At 48.5% G+C, this 15,137-nt stretch overlaps 2 protein-coding genes across 2 annotated transcripts; one reads left to right on the forward strand and one right to left on the reverse strand.

The window, feature by feature from the left end:
* Positions 1-59: 59 nt before the first annotated feature.
* N7506_000188 (uncharacterized protein) lies at positions 60-7,686 on the forward strand (the record flags this gene model as incomplete). Its single annotated transcript, XM_056949484.1, has 3 exons — positions 60-76; positions 171-3,038; positions 7,113-7,686. The coding sequence occupies 3 exons, from the start codon at positions 60-62 to the stop codon at positions 7,684-7,686; spliced, it is 3,459 nt and encodes a 1,152-aa protein (XP_056815399.1).
* A 3,045-nt stretch (positions 7,687-10,731) lies between these two features.
* On the reverse strand, positions 10,732-12,174 carry N7506_000189 (uncharacterized protein; the record flags this gene model as incomplete). The annotated part of the gene is made up of 3 exons (XM_056949485.1): positions 10,732-10,765; positions 10,836-11,690; positions 11,753-12,174. 3 exons carry the CDS (start codon positions 12,172-12,174, stop codon positions 10,732-10,734), a joined length of 1,311 nt encoding a protein of 436 aa, XP_056815400.1.
* Positions 12,175-15,137: the final 2,963 nt, after the last annotated feature.

The raw sequence follows: 15,137 nt of genomic DNA on the forward strand, positions 1-15,137 counted from the left end.
TTTAACAAATTATCGCTCAGACTTGCACCCATGACCCCGCTCCAAGTGACATTGCACAGATGCCCATCGCTGTTGGGTATGACCCAGTCCATAGGTTGCTAACCCATGAGTACATTTTCGCGCAGCTCTCACTTTCCACTTCCAACATCCATAAAACTTTTTTCATCCAGAACGGAAATGGCCAACCTCGAGTCTCTCAAAGGGGCCCTCAGACAGAAAGCTACAGAAAAGGTGTCATTCTCGAAACAACCATTGTCAGACTTGCAGTACAGCGCTGGCTTCGATACCTTGGTGCGGGGCTCAGGATGGATGACATACCATGACTTTATTATCCCTCAAATTTGCCAGCTTTTGACCCAACTCTTCAGCTCGCGTACCCGTATTTCGGTGCTGGAAATCGGGCCAGGTCCGAAGAGCGTACTTGGGCATCTACCTAGCCATCTGAGACAGAAGGTCAAGAGATATTCTGCGTTTGAGCCCAACAGTCTATTTGCTGCAAAGGTGCAGAAATGGCTTTGTCCTAAGTCAGACGTGGAGTCCCCATTTCCGTGTCTGGAAAGTGCGCCCGACATCCATCGCATGCCATTTATTCTTAATAGCTCTAAAAAGGGCGCCACAGGTGGCGTTACTTGTGGCAGTGATGAAAAATTCGACTTCGTTATATTCTGCCACAGTATGTACGGCTTAAACCCCAAAGCCAAGTTCATCGAACAAGCACTTGGGATGCTTGTTGAGCAGCCCGAAGGCGGAATGGTGGTAGTGTTTCATCGGGATGGCGCCCTTGACTTTGACGGATTAGTGAGCAATCAAACGGCTTCTTTCTCGACCGGGGTAATTTGCGTGCCAAATGACGACGAGGTACTAGACCTTTTTGCTCCTTTCGTCGCGGGTTTTGGCATGCATGACGCAGATTCGGACAAGGTTCTCCGAGCCGAATGGCGTAACGTGTGCCGCGCCTTGAGCCGCCGTGAGGAAGCTTACCCAGAGCATCTCTTCTTCAGCTCGCCCAACTTAATGGTCGCCTTTAGCAAACAGGCGACGGCATTACCGGAGCTGGCGGCTCAAGTGCCACTTTTGAGAGGAGACATAACAGTTAAAAACAGGGAGGCTCGCCTTCACCGTCCCGCTTCGATTTCTAGGCCGACAGAGATCCGACACATCCAGGAGTGCGTCCGATGGGCTCTAAAGCATGGGGTCGGCCTGACCATTGTTGGTGGGGGTCACAGCGGCCACTGCTTATGGCCCAACGTTGTTGCGGTCGACATGAGCGCCTTTGGCCAAGTACACATTCTGCCGACTGGGGATGATAGGGCAGAATTCGGTTCCGACTGCGTTGCCTTAGTCGTCGCCGAGGCCGGCTGCAAAACGGGCGATATTGTTCGCAATGCCATGGCAGTGGGCGTAACGGTGCCCTTGGGCGCCCGCCCAAGCGTAGGCGCGGGGCTGTGGTTACAGGGTGGCATCGGGCATCTGGCTAGAATATACGGTCTTGCGTGTGATGCCATTGTCGGTGCCGTAATTGTCAGTGTCGACTCTAGCCAGGTCTTCTGCATCGGTTATGTGCCAAGCCAACACCAGCCGGTCGGTGCCGTGCGCCCAGAAAATGGAACTGACTTGTTATGGGGGATGAAAGGCGCTGGGACTAACATTGGCATCGTAGTCAGCGTGACTTTCAAGGCTTTCGCATCTCGGACTTATTTAGTTCGTAATTGGGTCGTCCCATTGAGTGACAGCCTTGAGGCGCAGGCCAAACTCAGCGAATTTGATGAACATGTCGCCAGGGAGCTCCCCAGGAACTGCTCCGCAGACGCATATCTGTACTGGGATGTCGGCCACCTGCATCTTGGCGTGACCATGTTCGAATCTTTCGAGACTGGGCTCAGCTCTGAAATGCCAATTTCCATGCCTCTATCCACGTCTATGGGGACAATTTTAGGACCAGAAGACAATTTCGAGTCTGTGGATGGTGTTGGTTTGTTCGAGTCCGAGATGTACATGTCCGGAATGCACGGTGGTCACAGCGGCAGCAGAACCTCCTCGTTCAAGCGATGTTTATTTTTAAAAAATATCGGAACACAGGCGATCACCAACATCTTGGTGACGGCAATTGAGACTCGTCCTTCGCCACTCTGCTACCTCCATCTGCTTCAAGGTGGTGGAGCGGTTGGCGACGTGGCAGCTGATGAAAATGCCTTTGGCTGCCGAGATTGGGACTTCGCATGTGTGGTGACTGGTGTCTGGTACCGCGACCAAGATGGAACCGAAGTTGCTGGAGCTGCCGTGTGTTGGGTATACAACATCGCCATGAAATTGTTGCCCCTGAGTAGCGGCGTTTACAGTGCAGATCTCGGACCTGACCCTAGAGACGCCGCACTGGCGATCAAGGCTTTTGGACCAAATCGGCCGCGTCTCGCCCGTCTCAAGCACAACTCAGACTCGCGCAATGTGCTGGCATACGCCTGCCCTCTCTCAAAAGCACGGATGGAACCGAGGCTCATTATTCTCGTCACAGGAGATAGCTGCGCCGGTAAAGACTATTGTGCCGACGTCTGGGTCTCGATGTTCCTCAATTGCACCCAAAAAGGCCTCGTGGCGCGCGCAGCCAGCATCAGCGATGCGACTAAGCGAGAATACGCGGCGGCTACCGGTGCCGACCTAAACTGTCTGTTTCAGGACCGTGGCTACAAAGAGCAACACCGATCAGCGTTGACAACATTCTTCCAGCATCAGGTGTCAAATCGACCTCGATTGCCCGAGGAGCATTTTCTAAATGTGGTATTAGGCGCTGCAGATGTAGATGTGCTGCTAATCACCGGGATGAGAGATGAGGCCCCGGTGGCGGCCTTGTCGCATTTAGTGCCGGATAGCAGACTGCTCGAGGTTCGTGTCAAAGCTAGCAAAGACACGCGGCGTGCTCGCCGAGGGTGTCAAGGCGGTGATGATGATGGTGACAGCAGCAGGCCAAAACCGCAGCCCTTGGACTGCCGCCCTAGTTTCATCTTCGAAAATGACACGGTTGGAAGCGAGGCGGCTATAAGGTTTGCCGAAGTCCACCTGCTTCCTTTCTGCGATGAGGGCCTTCAGCGACTGGCAAATAGGCCTCGTAATGGAACCTCAAGAACCGCGGTTCTGAGCCGCACCGCACCTCCGAGGTGCGGTTCTTGGTGTTATACGTTTGAACCGCGGTGCAGTTCTGATATTTTTGGACCCGAACCGCGGAGGTGCGGTTCGAACCGCAGGTTCCACAAACAGGACAAACTCAAGAAATTCCATGATATGCATGTTTTGTGCATATTCTGACTGTATTTTTGCGTATTTCGCTTACGGAATAGTTCAAAGGTCAAAGGTCAAATCAAAAATCTTTCATTCTAAATTCTAAATTCTACTAAATCTATGGCCTTTCATACACAAAATCTTCATCTTGCCTTGCACGCTTTGGAAGCCGTCCTGACGAACGCCTCTGAGTACCGCTCTCTCCCTGTGTGTGGATAATTTCAGGCAGAGGAACTTCATACCCTTCATCTAGTTCAATCACATGCTCTTGATCTTCTGTGGTGTTTTCTGCTCTTGGTCTTTTACCAAGCGCAGGCTCACTGGCCGTTTGGACGATTTGTGATACGACTGCTGAACGCTCATCCTCGCTGTCACTGATGAGATCAAATTCACACTCTGCGTTCCGAGCATCCTTTTCCTCCTTCGCTGTTTGCGTCTCTTGGGTGGTGAGATAATCATTCATCAAGGAAAGCTGTTCAGATTCCATGTCAAACTTTGTTGTACACATAAACAACATAAGATCCTGGATTGTTTTGGATTTCAGCGAGCCTCGACGGTAGTGACAAATATCACGAGCCGAGTTGAATAAACGTTCAACGCCAGAGCCACTAGCAGGGGTTGTGAGAACATCGCGTGCTAGGCTTGCGAGTATGGGAAACTCCTGCTGATGCTCCTTCCAGTAAATCCGTGGGTTCACTAGTTGGGTACCTATGATGATCAGCAAGAGATTTTTGAGACAAAAGGGTTGGTAGTATGGCGTACTACTTCCTAGATAACGCGAAAGCTCGTCATAAGCATTCGTTTGTGGTCGGAGAGATGCGGTGGACGTCACGAGGATATCAACATCAGAGATTCCCCCTATGAAGGATTGGCTACTCGATATGGACTGTGTCTCTGAATATCGCTGTTGGTAGGGTACCAAATAATTTTCCAAGCTCTTGCGGTACTGGACACGCCAGTGGGGTTCCCAGTCCCTGCCAGAAAAGAACTCCAGCTTATTTTGTGGCGCCAGGATCGTACCAATTGCATATAGATCACCATCAATATCATTGGTCAGCTTATAGTACTCCGAGAGCTTCAATGTCGCCGCGTGAATGGCACATAGCATCACTTTCTTCCAGTGAACCATCTTTCGCGCAAGTTGGGCTCTAGACTTCTCTAGATGAGAGAAAAGTGTGTTGTAGATTGCGAAGACACTGTGGATGGTAATTTCCTTGGTTTTGGAAAGGGATGTAGTGAAGGTAAAGAAAGGTTGCGTGATTGAAAGAAGATAGTCAATCTGTCGCCATTCATCAAGACTTGGTTGTAGCTCTTGGTTGTCGTATTGCGAGCAGAATTCGTTGAGAACAGACTGTAGGCGTTTCGCACGCCGGAGCATCAAGAATGTTGAATTCCAACGTGTCCGCACATCTTGTATTGGAACAAGCTTTGGCTCCTTGGTCTGAAGTTCTAAGAAATTCTCTCGGCGTTGGGGGCTTTTGTTGACAAAGATCGCAAGTCGTCGAATCTAGTGACTGGTTAGTAATGATACTATTAAAAAGCATTTATACTTACCTTAGAGAGGGTCTGCACGATTCCACGGTTTTCTCGGCGCGTTCCATCATCTCTCTTAGTCCATTCCATCTCTTCTCTTTCGTTCCTTGGATTTGCTTCCATCTGACCAAGCAGCTCTTTGAGACTGAGTTGAATGACGTGCGCGATGCATGGCATACGGATGATTGGCACATGATTAGGTAGCTCAAGTGATTGTAGTGTCCCCCGGATGCTATCCACCAACGTTGAATTATTAGACGCATTATCTGTGGTTACCGTCAAGACCCTGTCTTGAATCTCATGCTTTTGCAGTAGTTCCAGCAGAACAGTGCTCAGATAAGATCCAGTATGCGCTCCATGCAGCGGTTCAAAGCCAAGTAATACCTCCCGATAATTCCAATCATTATCGAGGAAGTAGCCTGTCACTGCCATAAAGGCCTGTCGAAAGGGCGAAGTCCAACAATCTAGTGCAATGGAAAGTTTAGCATCCGTGGGAAGCATCCGAAGAAGAGTTTGTTGTCTTTCTTCAACTAATTCTTGAAGTTGACGGCGAACTATGTATGCAGATGGTATTTCCGGAAAAGACGGAGCAAGCCGGGCCATTTCAATCAGGGCGCGAAATTGTGGATTATCAACAAGCTGGAAAGGTAACCGTGAGGCAGTCATGAAGGTGATTATCCTCTCTATCCACGCTTGATGGGTAAAGATGCCTTTTTGAGGGGTGGTCTTAGCCTAGACAGATTGAATTGTTTTAGTACAGATCTAGAGAAACAGGAGACATAGATAGTTCAACGTACCCCATTATGTATTAGCCTTCTGATATCCTGCGAACGAGGCGCCAATTTCCGACAATTAACCCCTTGTGAATAATGTTTATTCATCGAGGATGTCCCACGATGACGATCCGCAGGATGGCTAAGGATATGATCACATGTTTTACACATAACCTTCGGGGATCCATCTTGAATAGTAGCTACCTGGTGAAAATGCTCCCAGCATTCTGCCTGGTGCTTACTCTCAAAAATATTCCGTTTCGTCTGACTTCCATACTCCGTCTTTAACCACCATGCAACGAAGTCGTCATTCACCATCTGTGTCCAGAGGACGTAGGTCTTCTTCTTTCGAGGACCGACGTGCTCGAGTGTCTCGGGGATGGTGGGCGGAAGCGCTGGCCGGGCGAAACCAACGTTAGGTGTAGAACTCGACGTGTGCTGGCCATATAAAGTATTAGGGTTGAATGGCTGTAGGTCATCAGATGAAAGGAACGTGAGGTTATCCACAGTATTCTCCTCGAAAATCGACGAAGGATAGTTGTCAGAGAACTGAGAGTCCTGGCTCTGTGACATATTATTTTATAGAGCTGGGATCGAGCTGGGACCAAAGAGGGAGAGTGCGTAGAATAGACATACAGGAAGTTATCAGGGTATAAATAAGAGATCTAAACAAGTTCTAAGGGAATCGGGTACCAGCGTAAAGTAGAAAAAGCTGACTGTGGATATCGTAGTTTCAGTCCTTGTTCTGATTGGATAGCTAGTCCCACTATATTGAGGTTCCGTGAGGTTCGAACCGCGCCAAACCTTATGGGACCGCGTAGGACCGCATAACGAACCTCCGCTGCCCGCAAAAAGCACCGCAGGAACCGCACAAACCACATCAGGCCCCTCCGTCCGCCCCACATTATGACTAGATTCTGCGAATTTTCATTAAGTCCTTTATACTCACAGCATGTGTCACATTTATAAAGCCTTAAGTAGAGAATATTAGTAGTAAAGTGTAGAGAAAAGAATAACAAGTACTTTCAAAGGTGTAGACTACCAAAACAACTTCTTGGTTGCCACTGCGGGGGTAAACTGAAAAATGACTGGCGAGGTGGTAATATAATGAACAGATCACTATATATATTTTTCACTCCGCACGGTATATTAACGACCATCCGACCAGAATCAATATCCAAGAGCTTAGAATATACTCGATTTAGGGGGGCCTACAGTTGTCAATGCTAGAATGTTTGTTTGAACGTAAATTACATCAAATCTCGTGAGGATTGTTGCTCCATTGCAACATTCAGTTATGTATTACCCAAAACAGTGTTTAATAACAACGAAGAGTTAAGATGAGTCATCAATTTATCCATCCGAAATAGGAAACCCTTGGCAAAATTATGCAATCGCGGCTCCATGAGGTTCGAACCGCGATAGAGCCGCGTAGAGCCGCGGTGCGGTGCAGTCCTTATATATTAGAACCGCGGAACCGGAGGTTCTGGTGCGCGGTTCCAGACCTTGGAACCAGAACCGCACCATTTCGAGGTCTACTGGCAAACATGGTGCGCCCGGTACCCCACTTTCCACGACCTGGCGTCGAATTCCGTCACTGCTCAATATATCCCAACAACCGGGTGGGCTGAACCTGTGCACATCTCTGCTACAGGCTCACTTTTCCGGTGAATGGACCAGAACCGATGTGGTGGTGTGTTGCGAGGCCGGTGGCTTTGTCTATGCGTCGGCGCTGGCATTGCGGGTCGATTTACCCTTGGCGCTGATTCGCGAAGCCGGAAAACTCCCCCCACCCACCGTTTCCGTCTTCAAGTCTACGTCGCACATCTCATCTTCGACATCCAACGACATAGAAGGAAATAGGATCGAGATGGAACGGAATTTGATTCCCAGCGGTGCCTCAGTGGTGGTGGTGGACGATGTGCTTGCTACGGGGAAGACGCTTTGTGCGGTGCTAGATTTGTTAGATAAGGCTAACGTCGGTGCTAAAGATGTCAGCATCTTGGTTGTGGCTGAGTTCCCTGTTCACCGCGGCCGGGAATTATTGCGCCAACGCGGGTATGGCGGAGTCGATGTCCAAAGCCTTTTAGTCTTTGGGGGTGCTTAGGAAAGGATGACAGGGTCTCGGAATCTTGGGCTTCTGATCGAATTCAACTTCTTTCACGTCTTTTTTTTAAAAGGTGTTAAGTTTCATGACCTCAACCTAGACAAAGTAATTTTTGCTTATTTGCAAACGAACCATTGCAATAATACGTGTTCGTGTAAACACGCTTGTTATGATATGAGACCGGTGCAGATCAGGAACCAAGCCGCACCGTCGGAATTAGCTCCGAAGTGTCCATGCAAACGAGCAATCAACTTGGCTCATCATTGTATATATAGGCTCATGTATCCTTCTGAGATAATAAGTCAATTTATAGCTCTGAACTACAACAGTCATGAGGAAGGGACAGATAGCTTGCAATCGCAACAGTATAGGGGAGCTCGAGCCGACAAGATCGTTCGCATCGCATTCGACTCGAGTGACGGGGATATAAGGGGCCCTGTTGTACGACCCGAGTCAAGCTTACCACTGTTGCCAAAGGGAATGTGACCGACTTTTGTGTGAACAGAGAGTCTCCAAGCTATCAAAGATCTCTTGGGTCCAATACCGGCCATGATCGGCTGGCAAGCCAGGCAGACCAAGCAAGCCAGATGTTTTGAACCCATCAAAATGGTCATCTGTTATTTATATACCTGCCATGCAGTCAATCTTTGACCTTTACATGAGCTTCATGGTCGTACCTCTCTGACGCTTTTGAAATCCAACTCTGTCCATTTTTGCACGCCAGCACCACTTGAACCACCTTATTAAAATTCCTCGCTGACTCTGTGTCGATAGCAATAAATGAATGTAAGCCGGAGCCGCCAGTTGAACTAATTTTGCTTTTGCTTTTTCTTTCTTGTAGAAATATTGACTCGCGTGCTCCGATGCTGACCGTGCAAGCTCTCAAGGGCAAGTTCAACAAACTCCATTTCTTAACGTCCACGCAAGCAATTACCCAAGAAGCCTTAAATTACACAAAATCGGACAAGAAGTTGCAAAAGCTCTTCTTCAACATCTTCCAGAGACACCTGACGGCCGGTATTCCCCATCTGTGGCACATAAAAATTACAGCGCCCGAGTCGACAGACATAATGTACACCTCGCGGAACTTGGCGATAGTGCCCTGCAGCTTGTCGCTTGCTGGAAACACCACAAGAACAGGCCGGGTTGTCGGGATCATTGCCACGAGTGTCGTTGAAAACCAAGAATTTATTGCACGGGACACATTTAAAATAAGGTCGACCTGCATTGTTGTTCCGGTTCGAAGTTTTCGTCACGAATTCGTCGCTAGGCTTGCCACATCTCATGCAATTGGGCCCAGTATCAGGCGCAGGAGCCAATGGCACAATGCCTGTGTGGACACGCATTCTAGTTTGGTTTTGAGTCATAATGGGTTGCTCAAAGTTGACAAGCAGGTTTTGCCCTCCTTCAGAACATATCAAAAATAGGGTCTAATCAAGAGCTTCGAGGATTAGGATTGGACTTATAAGTACTCGAGTGGACGTTGTCGCTCAGCTAATGGTGACGTATTGATCTCATGACGATGACTGTGTTGGATGTTAAAGATGAGATCATCGATTCAAGAACCCGAAGCTTGGACGAGAGTGTTCAAAATTCATAAATCGTGAACTCAGTGCAATTTCCGTTGAAGTCAATGATGAATTGAATAGTGAGGAAGGTGACCGATACTGTAGGACGTCAACCTTTGATGTTCTAGAACTATGGCTGCGAGTTTCTGGATGACGAGCATATATAAAGGCCTCACTTGCAAATAGAGATTCAATAAAAGGGCACAAAAGCATTCTAGAGACGGTTGGCCTGTTCTAGACCAGCATCGAAGGAGGCCACTGGGCGAGCCTAGCCAGACCCACCGAGAATCCAAGATAGACAGAAACTACATGCCAAAGACTGCGTATTGGAGGTCATTTACAACAAGATGAAACGAACTCTAGAATTTAATCGCCCATCCTTCAACCGACGCATTGCCTCCACCTAGAAAGTCAATTCCCAGTCGTCATCGTTCTATCAAAGACGACCCATCCAAGAAGGCAACCAGCGACGCCAGCACACAGACACTAGCCCAATCAACTCCAATTGTACATAATACAGTGCAGAAAACCTCGAACACCGACGCTGAATTCTGTGCTCAAGCTATGTACACCCTCCACGACCGACCGAGAGCCTCAAAAATCTTCAATAGTCCGCTCTCCCCAGCCTCGTCAAACGATACCTTCCATCACTTCCTCGCTCCAAAATCAACAAACAACATACGCTTCCGTCCTCCATCCACGCCGCAACCGACTCCTCCAGAGCAAAAACCTTTTCTTCTCGCCGAAACTATACCCACAGTTGAAGATCTCCATCTCCGTTTTCAGAATACATACCCCCAAGACAGACACGCGTTCTTTTTCCAGCGCTCCGCTAAGATTGCGCTAAACTAATTCTGGCTAGATAGAGCCCATTCCCTGAGGCATGGTGCCGTACTATTGGCTGCGGGAGAATCTAGAACCAGGGGCGATTCGGACTAGGCGGCAGTGGGTCTTCGGGAGATCAAACGCGTGTGTCTGGGGGTAAACTGTTTTCGAAAGTCTCTGTACAGACTATGAAGTAGGCGTTACAAAATAAGCTGCTTTCACATCCCATCCAACTTGTTTCGTAAAGCAGACCTTCGAAGCTCCTCGGCTCTTTTGATGATGTTCATCTCCACGGTTCCATTCGAACATGCGTCTCTGGTTTTTTCAAGAGATGCCTTCAGCCTGTGGAAATTGAGTATAAGATGATACCCATGCGCCATCTTTTCTCGGTCGATTCTGGTATCCCTCCATTCGGTTTCACCCATTGTATGGTCCGCAAAATCCTTCGCTTCCTCGGCTAGCAGTCCAAAGGACTTCCTTAGATAAGGATGCAGATTACCCTCATTTTCTGTGTAAAAGCGAATCTCCTCTTCATCAGCCTGATTTCTGGGGGCATTATAGGCGTTTGTTAATGCGCAATTGACTTCTTCTCTTGATAAGATATTTTGAGGTGCCCCTGGGCGGAATACGATGTGGTGATCATCGATTTGAATCACATTTTGTAAACGTCCCGTTCCTTTCGGATGCTTTGAAAGGTATGTTGGGTTATTGAAAAAGGCTCTCATCTTAATGCGGACCTGAGATTCCAAGGCATACCCAATGTTGTCGTTAATTGGCCTGTCGTAGAAAGGAAACAGTAGGTTGCCGGTTTGGTTTTCAAGATTGGCTGGACTGTAACACTGTTGGCTTATGGTGAACTTGCCCTTCTGGAATTGGAAGAGCCGGTCAAAAAGGCCGTCTCCTATCATATAGCGTATCGCCATCCATTGTAGAAGTTGACAAAACATGCCACAGTCCATTGTCGTAGGCCCTTGGAGCAATTTATTGAGACCTTGACTCAATGGCTTGTCTCCCTCGTATGTTAAATCGAGACGACAATTTTGGATTCCACTGGACCAGCCAGGAGGACATACTGCAAAGTCCAAAGAGTCGATGCGTTGTTGATGGTATGTCTGATTCCATAGTTCGGCAAAAGCGAGGGGATAATGCAATCCATTCAACGCATTTTCATAATACTCGCCCTTTTCAGGACCAATAATCTTCGCCAGGTAATGTGCACCCTCGATAAAAGTCTCAATGTTCCACCTGCGGGAATCATCTATCAATGTCTCGAAGTAGGCACTGAGACGGTTTGAAGTGGGCTGGCAGTGGATTTGTGAGAGCATATCTGCCATTTTCTGCGTATCTTGGTCTGGTATCGCGCGAGTGTTTGTTATACTACGCTGGATAGTCTCCTCGATCTGATCAACAAGCTCGCGAAACGAAACACAAATGTCTCGACAGTCCCCCAGAACTGTTATCTTAGGGGTCACGGATACGCTTCCATTGGTCAGCGGGGTAAGTCCATCTGTACCAGCCGCTTCGTTGTCAAGGTCGTCAATATCTTCGATGGTGCAATTGATGAGAGTTTTTATGTTTACTAAATCTTTGTTCTTGGTGAGAGAGGTTTGACTATGATACGCAAAAGCAAGGTGGTAAGATTACTTCCATTTCTATATGGCCTGATGACTCACATCGTTGAAGCTAAGAGCACAACTTCAAATGTCGATTTGTAGCCGCTGAGATGCCGCCGAAAGGTCTCTACATGACCCAGCCGACTTGGCGAGTTCGCCGAGTTGGGTGTATTTTTTCCACAAATATCCTTCTCGTTGCTTTGAGCATGTGCTTTGACGATACTTTCTTTGAAGTTATTACAGGCCGTGCCACATTCCTTTAACGGAGAAGCCAGTCTGAGAAACTTGATATCTGTGGAAGCCGTGACCAGCCGACCGAGGGACGCAAACACCTTTTTTGTTGATTCAAGTTCCTTGACTAAATCCCGCCATGGTTTCGAATAGCTTGGGCGAGACTGAATCACCTTGATGAGTTTGAAGGCCGACTTGGTGGCGAATTCTATCAAAGCCAAAATGGCGGAGGGGTGATTTGTGCTTGCCATTGATTTGGGATGAGGACGACACAACTGGGACGATTAAAAGTTTCGTTACAGTAAAGACGGGCTTTCTACCACTTCTTATTAGGGCCCTCGGCCGCCATTTTTAACTTGGCCGGGGCTTCGGACATGCTCTTAGAGGAACGGACCGAGCGCGGATTAGTTCGCGGCTAAGAGCTATGTAGCGGCGTGATTCGGTTTTGTCACCTCGAATCCCCGCTAATTCCAGCCACGGCGGCAAACCGTAACGCATAACTCGCTCAAGGGAGGACCCATGAATAGTCTGGCACATTCTCCTCGCCAGGCTCTCAACTTACCCATTCTATTTCTAGGCATTTCTCTTAGCAGAGTTACCCGATCTGTACTTTTGTAAATACGAGCTAAGCATGACTTTCGTTTCAGACCGGTATGATCATTCTTAAACACAACCCAACTTTCGACCCACATAATGGGGCATATTTCTATTTTTCGCCTATTATTTTGCATACATTCATAAAGTCTCTTCAGAGGCTAGTCTTTTCCTTGATTGGGATGATGCAGAATAATGGTCAGAATGGGTCGAACAATGGGTTCAGTCAAAGCCTAGGTATGATATCAGACTTCTACGCATGACCAAAGGAAGGCTTGGCTGGGAGAGAGCAGAATCAGGAAGCGGATGCATCTGGGGTTTTACCAAAAAGAATTATCATAATAAAGGTGGGGTATTGTCACTTGTATGAGCGGAAAAGTGGAGTGGCAACGTTTACGGCAACTCCAATCTTCCCGATCACAGAGCCTTTATCGATTTCAACGAAAATAACCATTTTGGTCCGGTAATGAGTACGGACGATTTATTTTGCACATACCTTGCCGAAAAGAAATTTTGATTTACAAATCCACAATCGAGAAGTTGATGTTCGTATATGGGAATCAACCCAGGACATTCAGGGTTCTTTGTTACTACGCGGAAATCTCAAGAATCTTGAGGTTGAACTCAGTGGGCAGAGAGCTACTTGGACTAAATATGAGAAAAAGGAGCCACTACACACACACAATTCATTAACGCCCGGCACTTGAGCCGAAAGGGCAACTGTCGCTAAACTACTATACATGTCATAGTATATACAATTCTGTGACTCATTGGAGCCCATACACAAGACCTTGGCGTATTTGTCATTCTCAGCATGCAGTGTCGCAGCGGATGCTCGTGGGTTAGTAATGTGGTTAGTAGACTGGCTTGAAGGCGCTTCTCCAAGTGTTCAAATCCTATCTTCGGCAGTTGAAGCGCGTCCACCGTGGGTAGCACGAGGTGGTTGGTGGGTTAGGTTAGAGAGAAAGGAGAGTGAAAAGGGTGATTTATGCTCGTCGGCATGTTTAGGTGACCTCGAGTCGGCCTGTCGCGATGGCGAATCGTATGGAGGCCCGTGCTGCCTCTAGGTTTGGCGTCCAGTTCTGATCGTCGGAAGGGGACTTCCCTCCCAGGTAAAAGGACAGATTTCCTCGGTGAGTGTCGGTACATTGTAGCATCTCCGTCTGGTGTGCGGTCCACTTCCGACATCGAAAGAGAAAGTGCTCCACAGTCTCCGTAGCTTGTCCGCACGCACACCGATCTGTGTCGGCCGCGTTGATTCGATAGAGGTATCCATTCAGTCTCGCCATGCCAGTCCGAAATTGGGCTAGCACAGTCGCTTCTTTCCACGATAAGCGATCATACAGCAGTCGCGTGTGTTTTCCTGGAAGTGCGGCATCTACTCGTTTGGCGTGCTTTCCGACGTCCGCCGGTAGGATATTCCGGGGGACTGCTTGAGACCGTGCGAGATTCAGTGTGGTCGATTTCATCCTCGGGACGTGTTCTTGTACGATGGCATCCTCTTGTGTCGAGGTTCTTGCCTGTTCTTTAGCCAAACCTAGTAGCTTGTTGTCTTCACCGGCAGGAACCCAGCGCAATTGAACATGGTTTCCGTTTCTCTGCAACCTTTTAATCAACTTGTATATTCGACACACGAACTCCTGGCCAGATTGTTGTCGGGGGTTCCTGAGCGTGAAAACCGCCGCTTTGTTGCTTGTGAGCAGCGTGATCGTGTAGTCTTTCAGTCCTGTCGCCGTGTTCAATACATGTGCCATGGCTGCCAGTTCCGCAGAGAACGGATTCTGCTCTGCTCTTGCAGCCAAGGTGATGGATAGCGCTTTGTTTTTGAGCTTCCGATTCCAATGTGGTCGCTTCTCGATCGCCACTCCAAACCCCACCAGCTCGTTCCGTGCCGAGCTGCTGACCGCGACCTGCATGCACCCGCCCGCTTCAGCCAGGGGCCCATGCTGCCCATCAATGTCGGTCTGTACGCGTTCCGCCCACGGGGATAGCGTGAAAGGGTTGATCGTTTCTAATGTCTCCATGTCGATGTGCTTGAGTAGGCCTCGCCAAAACCCGCCCACCGCCCAAACCCGCCCGCGAAAACCCAGCCCATGGGCCGGGTTGGGTCTTAGTCAGCAAACCCGTGGGCGGGTTGTCATCCGGGAAACCCAACCCAAGACCCAAATGGGTACCCGCGATTACCCAAAAAAGCAAACAAAGCTGACTGATCATTTTACACTAAGTTATGCAGTAATTTTCGATTATCTAATTGTTTCGATGGCGTAACTACTAGCTTCTGGCTGTGAATATTTGGAAAGGAACATGAAGGGCTTGAAAAAATCAAATTGGCTAATTATAAAGACTAGTATACCTCGTAACCTCGCAGTCTGCTGGAGGGCATTGTTACCCGACCAGAAGATCTCTTCTGGCTTCTATCACTCAATTGCATGATTGGAGGCGGAAGTAAATCTGCTTCGTCGTAATCAACCACGTCTTCCTCCATACTCTCTTCTTCTTGTTCAGGTTCGTGAATATGTCTGTGTATAGAGCTCCGGCCGGTCTCTACCACCGTACACTCCACTTGGTATGTCTCCTCTGGCTCAGAGTTACCCTCGAGATTCTCGCTCTCTTCAATCTC

This window comes from Penicillium brevicompactum (genome assembly GCF_028827555.1).
Source record: "Penicillium brevicompactum strain IBT 35665 chromosome Unknown utg000001l_segment0_segment0, whole genome shotgun sequence".
Lineage (NCBI taxonomy): Eukaryota > Fungi > Ascomycota > Eurotiomycetes > Eurotiales > Aspergillaceae > Penicillium > Penicillium brevicompactum.